General features: G+C 40.6%; 3 protein-coding genes across 3 annotated transcripts; all 3 read right to left on the reverse strand.

Moving 5' to 3' along the window:
• Positions 1 to 126: 126 nt before the first annotated feature.
• On the reverse strand, positions 127 to 1,797 carry LOC137297908 (A disintegrin and metalloproteinase with thrombospondin motifs 9-like). Its single transcript, XM_067829899.1, has 2 exons — positions 1,723 to 1,797; positions 127 to 950 (listed from the first exon to the last, which is right to left on the reverse strand). The coding sequence occupies exons 1-2, from the start codon at positions 1,795 to 1,797 to the stop codon at positions 246 to 248; spliced, it is 780 nt and encodes a 259-aa protein (XP_067686000.1). The 3' UTR covers positions 127 to 245.
• Positions 1,798 to 5,942: 4,145 nt separating this feature from the next.
• On the reverse strand, positions 5,943 to 7,613 carry LOC137297909 (A disintegrin and metalloproteinase with thrombospondin motifs 9-like). The gene is made up of 2 exons (XM_067829900.1): positions 7,539 to 7,613; positions 5,943 to 6,766 (listed from the first exon to the last, which is right to left on the reverse strand). The coding sequence occupies exons 1-2, from the start codon at positions 7,611 to 7,613 to the stop codon at positions 6,062 to 6,064; spliced, it is 780 nt and encodes a 259-aa protein (XP_067686001.1). The 3' UTR covers positions 5,943 to 6,061.
• A 4,147-nt stretch (positions 7,614 to 11,760) lies between these two features.
• On the reverse strand, positions 11,761 to 13,431 carry LOC137297911 (A disintegrin and metalloproteinase with thrombospondin motifs 9-like). The gene is made up of 2 exons (XM_067829902.1): positions 13,357 to 13,431; positions 11,761 to 12,584 (listed from the first exon to the last, which is right to left on the reverse strand). The coding sequence occupies exons 1-2, from the start codon at positions 13,429 to 13,431 to the stop codon at positions 11,880 to 11,882; spliced, it is 780 nt and encodes a 259-aa protein (XP_067686003.1). The 3' UTR covers positions 11,761 to 11,879.
• Between the last annotated feature and the right edge of the window lie 1,528 nt (positions 13,432 to 14,959).

The raw sequence follows: 14,959 nt of genomic DNA on the forward strand, positions 1-14,959 counted from the left end.
CGTGAAGGTACTGGTCTGTGTGAGTTGTTTTGCAATATACAGTGGTCTGGACCTTTTGTGATCTTTATTTCAGACTGGCAATGCATTCGTCAATGTTGGCCCGGACTCTACAAGGCCAAAACTGTTGTTAGTTGGTCTGTATCGTTCCGCAGTCGCTCTTGGCATTTGACTTGCCGGCCATAAGGTCTACTGTGCCGGTCAATCAAATAGCCCGCGCTTCCCTTAAAGTTGTCACCTTCTAAAGGTCAAACACAGATAGTCATATTAGCCGAGTCTTCGTCAGGAGTACCGTGCTCTTTCACCGAAAAGGCAAATCTTAATCTGACTCCTTGGTGGGCAGAGTAGCAAGCACTGCATCGTCCGTTACATTTCCCATGCATCACCGAGTGGTTGGACGAGAATACAATGTCAGCTGGTCCTGTGAGAGTGCTTTCACTGCTTACTTTGAAGCTAGTTCCTTCAACATTTACTTGCACCGTGCCGCAGTCTGCTCCGGCGTCTGAACTGCAACCCATGACACGCCCGTAAGGACCAGGTTTACACGACCATTCAGCAAAGGTGTGGTCAGTATTTATCTGAAGATTGTTCAAGTTAATTTTGATCTTGGTGAAGTTTGTTCGTCCACAGTAGGAACTGAAACATCCTGTTGGCATCACTGAGTAGTTGTCTTCCTGCAAGCTGACGAAATGTCCAGGAGTATCAGATGACATGTCATGGCAGTAGATCTTCACCCTGGCGTTGTTGTACTTCTCCAAGACAATCCAGTATTCTCCATCACCGTAGGCATTGTTGCACGTCTTCACCTGGCTGCAGTCTGTGACCAATACACAAAAGAACTCCGTCCACGACCCATCAGACTGGCAGACACGCCTGCCCCGTGGACTAAATGGGGGATCACACACATACTTCACCTCCTCCCCGATCATCCACACCATCTGAGTCTGGGCATTCTGAAAGCATACAGCACATCTCACGTCATAATCAACCCGTCTTAATCCTCAACGAATTGTGTTCGGTGTACTAATTATGTGTATGTTTATGTTTTTAATAATGCATAAATGATTCACAGTAGACGAATAATTCTCAGTAGACGATACTGTGGTCCTGGTTTTAGTGACTGTCGTCAAACCCTTTTTGTATTTAATTGTGTTTTAATCATGTATAAACGATTCACAGTAGACTCTGTATATAAGTTTTGGTAGTTGCTGTCAGCTCCCCTTATGTTAGCACATCAAGTTGTCCTTTCACGTCTTGTTTGTCAGCTTTGCTCATACATTAATTACGAATTCTTGTCACCCAAATTACACAGAGACCCTGTGTGAAAGCACACCACAGAGCTTGATTACACAATGTCATTTAGAAAGTGGTTAGATGCAACATATGTCATATTTGGGATTTCACTTTCTTAGTAAAGTACAAATTCTAGTACTGTTTTGGTTGAGTCCCATCCGGGATTCGACCCCGCACCCTCAGAGTCAGGCACCTAATCGCCAGCACACAAAGTCAGCCGCCTAGCCCGCTCAGCCACCGCGACTTCCACTGCAGGGCTTGTTTTCAATGTCACGAACTTCTTAAATCCCCCGCTGTCCCTTTCCAAAATATAAAGCAGCGGGTAAACAGTGAACGACAAAACCTTTATCTGTAAAACTGAATGACATTCGAAGGGCCTGTGACATAGCACTTTGACCTTATGGCCAATGTTCCCGGCTCGGAGGAACCCACCGTGCCCACTCTCGTCTTTTCATCATCGACGTATTGGTTTGTGATGAAGTGGCCTGTATTGGAAGGGGTCGCCATGTCTAAGCATGCTGTCTCGTTTTGTTAATCGGGCTCAGCATCCCTGAACGAACCTACATTAAGATAGATAGATAGATATAGATATACATATATATCCGTGCTTAACAGACCTGAGGCCTGTAGTACAAATACAGTGGACAAGTAATAACTTAGAGTTTTTGAGAATGTATTTTTTTCTGTATGTAGTTGCGTAATAGATATACATGTACACAGATAAATTTCCTAAATGTACTTTACTTGAATTGGTTAAGAGGGATATGAATTTGTAGATGTAAGGATGTACATAGTAGTAGCTCTGAATCTACTTATTTCTCAACATATAATAGGCTGGACATACAAAAAGAAAGTGGTACTCGTCATTGTACGAACATTGTACAAATCCTTTGTTATTTTCTTAGTCCTATATACCGACCAGATTTTATTAGCAAATTTAATCATGAGATGAACAACGGAATTACGCAAGGCTTATTCTGAATTTCCTTACGCTTAGCACAGACAGGCACTGTCTTTTATGGATAGATTGATCATTTCACAGTAAAACTATTTGTTAGACAGAGATACGTTTTCATTCCAGTTCTGTAGTTCTGTCATTTTCTAGGGCACCAGAGACTCTGGTTTCACCAGATCTCAGTGCCATACAAAAGGATAGGACATATTTTAACATAACAAAATCTTGAGTTGTATAAGTCACAAAGTGTTTTTAATATTTCATAATGCATATTGAGACCTTTTTATCTTGCAATGAGGCTTGAATTGTATCCATGGACCAAGAAATATGGTTTGTAAAATTAACTCCTACATATTTATGAGAATTAATTGTTTCAAATGCATCGCCTCTGTCATACCATTTGCCAATTTTCCACCATATTTGAAAACAAATATTTTGGTTTTAGTTTTATTAACAGTCAATTTAAAATCATTGCAGTAATAAAGCACTGAAACTGTACCATCATACTATACAAGTCACTGGATAATTCATACATTGGATATTGCTCCACATCCTTCATTTCATATATTATGCACGCACCTGCGGGTTGCACTGACAACTGCCTTCAGCCACGAGTGTCCTCACTGAGCACTCGGTACAGTTTGTGAAGCTATGGTTTTCTGTGTGATCACGATGTGTAAAATGTAATGCTATGTACAAGTGTAGTCGTGATTTTTAGTTATTTTCAAATCTTCTCTGATTTCGGATTATAATCTTGAAGTAAAACGTTTCTATCATTATATTGTATGAGTTGCCACATTATGAAGTGATGAGTTGGATGGGCATCTTCCCAAAGTGGACATTTCTAAACTATGTGGACTCTGCGATTAAGGATGAAGATCGTAAACATGAAACACGTAATCAAAATACCATTGATAATTTGCGACTTTTGGACTGAGGAATAACTTTATTTAATATCAGTTAACACCGTTTACGCATTTTTAAATGATGAGGTGGAAGACCTAAATTTCTAAAATCCAGGGCCCGATTTCTCGAAACGAACTTAAGGTTTAACTCAAATCTCAAACTGAGTTTGACAATTTGAAACAGCTGAACTTTTATTTATTAGGCTAAAAAAGTCCTCACGACTAAAGAAATCTGTCCACCAAATTCAGAGTGTCTGCTATGTTTGAGCTGGATACCAATTTCCTTTCATTCTGGAAAATGCATTTTTTCAAATTTGAACAAAAACTTGAATTTAAGTCAAAACCCAGACTTAAGTTTGTCTGGAGAAATCGGGGCCTGTTCTCTACCGGAACAGGGCACGACAGAACTGTTTCAATATGCAGATTCCTGGCCTCTACATTACTCTTGGTGCTGTCTCTTCCCAAATGGCATGACTTTCATGGTGTTGTTTTAATTAGTTTTCTAGATATGCTTCTATCCATATGCATTGCGAAACACTTATTTCAAATATCTCGAGGTCTTTGAAAATAGTGAATGCCTGTCTGTGTGTATTGTAACAGTCCATTAACGTTTGTGGCATTTATAGATTCTTGTCAAGAACAGATACTTCAGTTAGCTGACGTCGCATGGTTGTCAACTGTTGGTTATTTACAAGGGTTCTGCCTTTTGAGGAGGTTCGATAGTGAAAATTTGATGAGCACATAATTATTCTCGTCCTTCGAACACACGTCAAAGCCATTAAGATTGATAGATCTATTGATGACCATTGAAATACACAGCATCGTTCAGTAAACTTGGACAAAGTACTGAGAATGGGAACCAAGTGAGGATGGGGAGGCCACAACAAATCAGTAACGCCTAGTGACTGCAAGAGTTGCGTGAACCCCAGGGAGTTGAGATTGGTAATACGGTATGCTGTTTGAGACTGACATCCAATGGCCAATGTTCCCGGCTCGGAGGCACCCACCGTGCCCACTCTCGTCTTTTCATCATCGACGTATTGGTTTGTGATGAAGTGGCCTGTAGTGGAAGGGGCCGCCACATCTAAGCATGCTATCTCGTTTAGTTAATCGGGTTCAGCATGCCTGAACGAACCTACATTAAGGGTGTTAGTGTGTGAGTCTTGTTTGACGCCACTTTTTCCCCAGCAGTACACACACACGCACGCACACACACGCAGACACACACACACACACACACACACACATGATCGATGGTCATGCTGTTCATCACTGGAATGTCTGGTCCAGACTCGATTATTTACGGACCACCGCCATATAGCTGGAATATTGCTGAGTGCGGCGTAAAACTAAACTCACTCACTTATTGTTTCCTTTTAAACAATGAATATATTTTAGTGATTTTTCAAGTTTTGACAATGAATAGGTGTTTGTGATTTTTCACGTTTCGGCGAGTGTGTTTAGTTTTACGACGCATTGAGTGATGCTCCTCCAGCTGTATGCCGACGGTCTGTTAATATTCGAGTCTAGACCAGAGCGTCAATCCGGTGATCAACAAGAGCATCGATCTACGCAAAATTCTAGGATACGATGACGTGTCAACCAAGCTAGAAAGCATGCCCACCTTCTCTGTTAGTTGCCTCTTACGACAAACATGAGTTACTAAAGATCACTTCTAACCCAGATCTTTACGGTTTCTTTACCTTTCAGTTTTGCATATTAAGGTATTTTCATGTAAACACCTCACACGACTATTTATTGGTCACATATTGTTTGTATGCATTGTGAAGATCTTCGTTTATCAAAGCTGTGATTAAACGACATTGTCTTTGGTTGCTATCCAAAGAAACCTTTACATTGTGTTGTCCCTGTTGAGTAAGGATAACATATATGGATGAACAACGTCTTTATTTAAGGTGTGGAGCGACTATTCTGTGTAGATCTAACACAACAATGTGCAGAGTAGTGATGGGGGACATACCGATCAGCAGAATTGGTGTAGTAGAGCAGTAGAGGAGAGAAAACACACTGCAGAACATCTAACGGAAAATCCCGTCCTTACGAAAAAAGACAGTCCTGTTAACATGCAGAAGGATTATGTCTGATTAGAGTCTTGCAGATTGGTAAACTGGGAATATGAAATAGCCATGGTCACGCTTGATGAGTGGTTGAAATATTTTGAAGTGGATGGTTCTTGGACATGATTTTGAAGTCTTTGCTGCTTTGAATTTGTCCTACTGAATGCTGCGAGTTGTCACGGATGTAGTCCTTCTTCGTGCTGATGTTCTGGGTAGTGGTTGTACTTATTGAAGATTTATTTAATGTGATTTAGTTGAGTATATATGGTGTTGCTTATTTGAACGGATGTAGTGAACCCGTCTTGCCAGGGTTGAAAACAATCCTTGACCTGAGGTGGCATTCGTAACTACTCACGTCAAATCAAGCGAAATATTGATTTTCCCATAACAAGGAATACAGAAAGTGGGACCATCAGCTTTCATAGATACAACGGCTGTGACCAGTGCGTCTTCAACCAAAGTTGTTATAACGGGAATTCGTATTATTTCATGACGTTCTCTGCATTTTTTATGCATCATCTAATTTCAGGCTTGAAATAACAAAACATAAATATAGATACGAATTTTGAGGTGGATGGTTGGAGGTATCGTGAAGGTACTGGTCTGTGTGAGTTGTTTTGCAATATACAGTGGTCTGGACCTTTTGTGATCTTTATTTCAGACTGGCAATGCATTCGTCAATGTTGGCCCGGACTCTACAAGGCCAAAACTGTTGTTAGTTGGTCTGTATCGTTCCGCAGTCGCTCTTGGCATTTGACTTGCCGGCCATAAGGTCTACTGTGCCGGTCAATCAAATAGCCCGCGCTTCCCTTAAAGTTGTCACCTTCTAAAGGTCAAACACAGATAGTCATATTAGCCGAGTCTTCGTCAGGAGTACCGTGCTCTTTCACCGAAAAGGCAAATCTTAATCTGACTCCTTGGTGGGCAGAGTAGCAAGCACTGCATCGTCCGTTACATTTCCCATGCATCACCGAGTGGTTGGACGAGAATACAATGTCAGCTGGTCCTGTGAGAGTGCTTTCACTGCTTACTTTGAAGCTAGTTCCTTCAACATTTACTTGCACCGTGCCGCAGTCTGCTCCGGCGTCTGAACTGCAACCCATGACACGCCCGTAAGGACCAGGTTTACACGACCATTCAGCAAAGGTGTGGTCAGTATTTATCTGAAGATTGTTCAAGTTAATTTTGATCTTGGTGAAGTTTGTTCGTCCACAGTAGGAACTGAAACATCCTGTTGGCATCACTGAGTAGTTGTCTTCCTGCAAGCTGACGAAATGTCCAGGAGTATCAGATGACATGTCATGGCAGTAGATCTTCACCCTGGCGTTGTTGTACTTCTCCAAGACAATCCAGTATTCTCCATCACCGTAGGCATTGTTGCACGTCTTCACCTGGCTGCAGTCTGTGACCAATACACAAAAGAACTCCGTCCACGACCCATCAGACTGGCAGACACGCCTGCCCCGTGGACTAAATGGGGGATCACACACATACTTCACCTCCTCCCCGATCATCCACACCATCTGAGTCTGGGCATTCTGAAAGCATACAGCACATCTCACGTCATAATCAACCCGTCTTAATCCTCAACGAATTGTGTTCGGTGTACTAATTATGTGTATGTTTATGTTTTTAATAATGCATAAATGATTCACAGTAGACGAATAATTCTCAGTAGACGATACTGTGGTCCTGGTTTTAGTGACTGTCGTCAAACCCTTTTTGTATTTAATTGTGTTTTAATCATGTATAAACGATTCACAGTAGACTCTGTATATAAGTTTTGGTAGTTGCTGTCAGCTCCCCTTATGTTAGCACATCAAGTTGTCCTTTCACGTCTTGTTTGTCAGCTTTGCTCATACATTAATTACGAATTCTTGTCACCCAAATTACACAGAGACCCTGTGTGAAAGCACACCACAGAGCTTGATTACACAATGTCATTTAGAAAGTGGTTAGATGCAACATATGTCATATTTGGGATTTCACTTTCTTAGTAAAGTACAAATTCTAGTACTGTTTTGGTTGAGTCCCATCCGGGATTCGACCCCGCACCCTCAGAGTCAGGCACCTAATCGCCAGCACACAAAGTCAGCCGCCTAGCCCGCTCAGCCACCGCGACTTCCACTGCAGGGCTTGTTTTCAATGTCACGAACTTCTTAAATCCCCCGCTGTCCCTTTCCAAAATATAAAGCAGCGGGTAAACAGTGAACGACAAAACCTTTATCTGTAAAACTGAATGACATTCGAAGGGCCTGTGACATAGCACTTTGACCTTATGGCCAATGTTCCCGGCTCGGAGGAACCCACCGTGCCCACTCTCGTCTTTTCATCATCGACGTATTGGTTTGTGATGAAGTGGCCTGTATTGGAAGGGGTCGCCATGTCTAAGCATGCTGTCTCGTTTTGTTAATCGGGCTCAGCATCCCTGAACGAACCTACATTAAGATAGATAGATAGATATAGATATACATATATATCCGTGCTTAACAGACCTGAGGCCTGTAGTACAAATACAGTGGACAAGTAATAACTTAGAGTTTTTGAGAATGTATTTTTTTCTGTATGTAGTTGCGTAATAGATATACATGTACACAGATAAATTTCCTAAATGTACTTTACTTGAATTGGTTAAGAGGGATATGAATTTGTAGATGTAAGGATGTACATAGTAGTAGCTCTGAATCTACTTATTTCTCAACATATAATAGGCTGGACATACAAAAAGAAAGTGGTACTCGTCATTGTACGAACATTGTACAAATCCTTTGTTATTTTCTTAGTCCTATATACCGACCAGATTTTATTAGCAAATTTAATCATGAGATGAACAACGGAATTACGCAAGGCTTATTCTGAATTTCCTTACGCTTAGCACAGACAGGCACTGTCTTTTATGGATAGATTGATCATTTCACAGTAAAACTATTTGTTAGACAGAGATACGTTTTCATTCCAGTTCTGTAGTTCTGTCATTTTCTAGGGCACCAGAGACTCTGGTTTCACCAGATCTCAGTGCCATACAAAAGGATAGGACATATTTTAACATAACAAAATCTTGAGTTGTATAAGTCACAAAGTGTTTTTAATATTTCATAATGCATATTGAGACCTTTTTATCTTGCAATGAGGCTTGAATTGTATCCATGGACCAAGAAATATGGTTTGTAAAATTAACTCCTACATATTTATGAGAATTAATTGTTTCAAATGCATCGCCTCTGTCATACCATTTGCCAATTTTCCACCATATTTGAAAACAAATATTTTGGTTTTAGTTTTATTAACAGTCAATTTAAAATCATTGCAGTAATAAAGCACTGAAACTGTACCATCATACTATACAAGTCACTGGATAATTCATACATTGGATATTGCTCCACATCCTTCATTTCATATATTATGCACGCACCTGCGGGTTGCACTGACAACTGCCTTCAGCCACGAGTGTCCTCACTGAGCACTCGGTACAGTTTGTGAAGCTATGGTTTTCTGTGTGATCACGATGTGTAAAATGTAATGCTATGTACAAGTGTAGTCGTGATTTTTAGTTATTTTCAAATCTTCTCTGATTTCGGATTATAATCTTGAAGTAAAACGTTTCTATCATTATATTGTATGAGTTGCCACATTATGAAGTGATGAGTTGGATGGGCATCTTCCCAAAGTGGACATTTCTAAACTATGTGGACTCTGCGATTAAGGATGAAGATCGTAAACATGAAACACGTAATCAAAATACCATTGATAATTTGCGACTTTTGGACTGAGGAATAACTTTATTTAATATCAGTTAACACCGTTTACGCATTTTTAAATGATGAGGTGGAAGACCTAAATTTCTAAAATCCAGGGCCCGATTTCTCGAAACGAACTTAAGGTTTAACTCAAATCTCAAACTGAGTTTGACAATTTGAAACAGCTGAACTTTTATTTATTAGGCTAAAAAAGTCCACACAACTAAAGAAATCTGTCCACCAAATTCAGAGTGTCTGCTATGTTTGAGCTGGATACCAATTTCCTTTCATTCTGGAAAATGCATTTTTTCAAATTTGAACAAAAACTTGAACTTAAGTCAAAACCCAGACTTAAGTTTGTCTGGAGAAATCGGGGCCTGTTCTCTACCGGAACAGGGCACGACAGAACTGTTTCAATATGCAGATTCCTGGCCTCTACATTACTCTTGGTGCTGTCTCTTCCCAAATGGCATGACTTTCATGGTGTTGTTTTAATTAGTTTTCTAGATATGCTTCTATCCATATGCATTGCGAAACACTTATTTCAAATATCTCGAGGTCTTTGAAAATAGTGAATGCCTGTCTGTGTGTATTGTAACAGTCCATTAACGTTTGTGGCATTTATAGATTCTTGTCAAGAACAGATACTTCAGTTAGCTGACGTCGCATGGTTGTCAACTGTTGGTTATTTACAAGGGTTCTGCCTTTTGAGGAGGTTCGATAGTGAAAATTTGATGAGCACATAATTATTCTCGTCCTTCGAACACACGTCAAAGCCATTAAGATTGATAGATCTATTGATGACCATTGAAATACACAGCATCGTTCAGTAAACTTGGACAAAGTACTGAGAATGGGAACCAAGTGAGGATGGGGAGGCCACAACAAATCAGTAACGCCTAGTGACTGCAAGAGTTGCGTGAACCCCAGGGAGTTGAGATTGGTAATACGGTATGCTGTTTGAGACTGACATCCAATGGCCAATGTTCCCGGCTCGGAGGCACCCACCGTGCCCACTCTCGTCTTTTCATCATCGACGTATTGGTTTGTGATGAAGTGGCCTGTAGTGGAAGGGGCCGCCACATCTAAGCATGCTATCTCGTTTAGTTAATCGGGTTCAGCATGCCTGAACGAACCTACATTAAGGGTGTTAGTGTGTGAGTCTTGTTTGACGCCACTTTTTCCCCAGCAGTACACACACACGCACGCACACACACGCAGACACACACACACACACACACACACACACATGATCGATGGTCATGCTGTTCATCACTGGAATGTCTGGTCCAGACTCGATTATTTACGGACCACCGCCATATAGCTGGAATATTGCTGAGTGCGGCGTAAAACTAAACTCACTCACTTATTGTTTCCTTTTAAACAATGAATATATTTTAGTGATTTTTCAAGTTTTGACAATGAATAGGTGTTTGTGATTTTTCACGTTTCGGCGAGTGTGTTTAGTTTTACGACGCATTGAGTGATGCTCCTCCAGCTGTATGCCGACGGTCTGTTAATATTCGAGTCTAGACCAGAGCGTCAATCCGGTGATCAACAAGAGCATCGATCTACGCAAAATTCTAGGATACGATGACGTGTCAACCAAGCTAGAAAGCATGCCCACCTTCTCTGTTAGTTGCCTCTTACGACAAACATGAGTTACTAAAGATCACTTCTAACCCAGATCTTTACGGTTTCTTTACCTTTCAGTTTTGCATATTAAGGTATTTTCATGTAAACACCTCACACGACTATTTATTGGTCACATATTGTTTGTATGCATTGTGAAGATCTTCGTTTATCAAAGCTGTGATTAAACGACATTGTCTTTGGTTGCTATCCAAAGAAACCTTTACATTGTGTTGTCCCTGTTGAGTAAGGATAACATATATGGATGAACAACGTCTTTATTTAAGGTGTGGAGCGACTATTCTGTGTAGATCTAACACAACAATGTGCAGAGTAGTGATGGGGGACATACCGATCAGCAGAATTGGTGTAGTAGAGCAGTAGAGGAGAGAAAACACACTGCAGAACATCTAACGGAAAATCCCGTCCTTACGAAAAAAGACAGTCCTGTTAACATGCAGAAGGATTATGTCTGATTAGAGTCTTGCAGATTGGTAAACTGGGAATATGAAATAGCCATGGTCACGCTTGATGAGTGGTTGAAATATTTTGAAGTGGATGGTTCTTGGACATGATTTTGAAGTCTTTGATGCTTTGAATTTGTCCTACTGAATGCTGCGAGTTGTCACGGATGTAGTCCTTCTTCGTGCTGATGTTCTGGGTAGTGGTTGTACTTATTGAAGATTTATTTAATGTGATTTAGTTGAGTATATATGGTGTTGCTTATTTGAACGGATGTAGTGAACCCGTCTTGCCAGGGTTGAAAACAATCCTTGACCTGAGGTGGCATTCGTAACTACTCACGTCAAATCAAGCGAAATATTGATTTTCCCATAACAAGGAATACAGAAAGTGGGACCATCAGCTTTCATAGATACAACGGCTGTGACCAGTGCGTCTTCAACCAAAGTTGTTATAACGGGAATTCTTATTATTTCATGACGTTCTCTGCATTTTTTATGCATCATCTAATTTCAGGCTTGAAATAACAAAACATAAATATAGATACGAATTTTGAGGTGGATGGTTGGAGGTATCGTGAAGGTACTGGTCTGTGTGAGTTGTTTTGCAATATACAGTGGTCTGGACCTTTTGTGATCTTTATTTCAGACTGGCAATGCATTCGTCAATGTTGGCCCGGACTCTACAAGGCCAAAACTGTTGTTAGTTGGTCTGTATCGTTCCGCAGTCGCTCTTGGCATTTGACTTGCCGGCCATAAGGTCTACTGTGCCGGTCAATCAAATAGCCCGCGCTTCCCTTAAAGTTGTCACCTTCTAAAGGTCAAACACAGATAGTCATATTAGCCGAGTCTTCGTCAGGAGTACCGTGCTCTTTCACCGAAAAGGCAAATCTTAATCTGACTCCTTGGTGGGCAGAGTAGCAAGCACTGCATCGTCCGTTACATTTCCCATGCATCACCGAGTGGTTGGACGAGAATACAATGTCAGCTGGTCCTGTGAGAGTGCTTTCACTGCTTACTTTGAAGCTAGTTCCTTCAACATTTACTTGCACCGTGCCGCAGTCTGCTCCGGCGTCTGAACTGCAACCCATGACACGCCCGTAAGGACCAGGTTTACACGACCATTCAGCAAAGGTGTGGTCAGTATTTATCTGAAGATTGTTCAAGTTAATTTTGATCTTGGTGAAGTTTGTTCGTCCACAGTAGGAACTGAAACATCCTGTTGGCATCACTGAGTAGTTGTCTTCCTGCAAGCTGACGAAATGTCCAGGAGTATCAGATGACATGTCATGGCAGTAGATCTTCACCCTGGCGTTGTTGTACTTCTCCAAGACAATCCAGTATTCTCCATCACCGTAGGCATTGTTGCACGTCTTCACCTGGCTGCAGTCTGTGACCAATACACAAAAGAACTCCGTCCACGACCCATCAGACTGGCAGACACGCCTGCCCCGTGGACTAAATGGGGGATCACACACATACTTCACCTCCTCCCCGATCATCCACACCATCTGAGTCTGGGCATTCTGAAAGCATACAGCACATCTCACGTCATAATCAACCCGTCTTAATCCTCAACGAATTGTGTTCGGTGTACTAATTATGTGTATGTTTATGTTTTTAATAATGCATAAATGATTCACAGTAGACGAATAATTCTCAGTAGACGATACTGTGGTCCTGGTTTTAGTGACTGTCGTCAAACCCTTTTTGTATTTAATTGTGTTTTAATCATGTATAAACGATTCACAGTAGACTCTGTATATAAGTTTTGGTAGTTGCTGTCAGCTCCCCTTATGTTAGCACATCAAGTTGTCCTTTCACGTCTTGTTTGTCAGCTTTGCTCATACATTAATTACGAATTCTTGTCACCCAAATTACACAGAGACCCTGTGTGAAAGCACACCACAGAGCTTGATTACACAATGTCATTTAGAAAGTGGTTAGATGCAACATATGTCATATTTGGGATTTCACTTTCTTAGTAAAGTACAAATTCTAGTACTGTTTTGGTTGAGTCCCATCCGGGATTCGACCCCGCACCCTCAGAGTCAGGCACCTAATCGCCAGCACACAAAGTCAGCCGCCTAGCCCGCTCAGCCACCGCGACTTCCACTGCAGGGCTTGTTTTCAATGTCACGAACTTCTTAAATCCCCCGCTGTCCCTTTCCAAAATATAAAGCAGCGGGTAAACAGTGAACGACAAAACCTTTATCTGTAAAACTGAATGACATTCGAAGGGCCTGTGACATAGCACTTTGACCTTATGGCCAATGTTCCCGGCTCGGAGGAACCCACCGTGCCCACTCTCGTCTTTTCATCATCGACGTATTGGTTTGTGATGAAGTGGCCTGTATTGGAAGGGGTCGCCATGTCTAAGCATGCTGTCTCGTTTTGTTAATCGGGCTCAGCATCCCTGAACGAACCTACATTAAGATAGATAGATAGATATAGATATACATATATATCCGTGCTTAACAGACCTGAGGCCTGTAGTACAAATACAGTGGACAAGTAATAACTTAGAGTTTTTGAGAATGTATTTTTTTCTGTATGTAGTTGCGTAATAGATATACATGTACACAGATAAATTTCCTAAATGTACTTTACTTGAATTGGTTAAGAGGGATATGAATTTGTAGATGTAAGGATGTACATAGTAGTAGCTCTGAATCTACTTATTTCTCAACATATAATAGGCTGGACATACAAAAAGAAAGTGGTACTCGTCATTGTACGAACATTGTACAAATCCTTTGTTATTTTCTTAGTCCTATATACCGACCAGATTTTATTAGCAAATTTAATCATGAGATGAACAACGGAATTACGCAAGGCTTATTCTGAATTTCCTTACGCTTAGCACAGACAGGCACTGTCTTTTATGGATAGATTGATCATTTTACAGTAAAACTATTTGTTAGACAGAGATACGTTTTCATTCCAGTTCTGTAGTTCTGTCATTTTCTAGGGCACCAGAGACTCTGGTTTCACCAGATCTCAGTGCCATACAAAAGGATAGGACATATTTTAACATAACAAAATCTTGAGTTGTATAAGTCACAAAGTGTTTTTAATATTTCATAATGCATATTGAGACCTTTTTATCTTGCAATGAGGCTTGAATTGTATCCATGGACCAAGAAATATGGTTTGTAAAATTAACTCCTACATATTTATGAGAATTAATTGTTTCAAATGCATCGCCTCTGTCATACCATTTGCCAATTTTCCACCATATTTGAAAACAAATATTTTGGTTTTAGTTTTATTAACAGTCAATTTAAAATCATTGCAGTAATAAAGCACTGAAACTGTACCATCATACTATACAAGTCACTGGATAATTCATACATTGGATATTGCTCCACATCCTTCATTTCATATATTATGCACGCACCTGCGGGTTGCACTGACAACTGCCTTCAGCCACGAGTGTCCTCACTGAGCACTCGGTACAGTTTGTGAAGCTATGGTTTTCTGTGTGATCACGATGTGTAAAATGTAATGCTATGTACAAGTGTAGTCGTGATTTTTAGTTATTTTCAAATCTTCTCTGATTTCGGATTATAATCTTGAAGTAAAACGTTTCTATCATTATATTGTATGAGTTGCCACATTATGAAGTGATGAGTTGGATGGGCATCTTCCCAAAGTGGACATTTCTAAACTATGTGGACTCTGCGATTAAGGATGAAGATCGTAAACATGAAACACGTAATCAAAATACCATTGATAATTTGCGACTTTTGGACTGAGGAATAACTTTATTTAATATCAGTTAACACCGTTTACGCATTTTTAAATGATGAGGTGGAAGACCTAAATTTCTAAAATCCAGGGCCCGATTTCTCGAAACGAACTTAAGGTTTAACTCAAATCTCAAACTGAGTTTGACAAT

This window comes from Haliotis asinina, chromosome 10, assembly GCF_037392515.1.
Source record: "Haliotis asinina isolate JCU_RB_2024 chromosome 10, JCU_Hal_asi_v2, whole genome shotgun sequence".
Lineage (NCBI taxonomy): Eukaryota > Metazoa > Mollusca > Gastropoda > Lepetellida > Haliotidae > Haliotis > Haliotis asinina.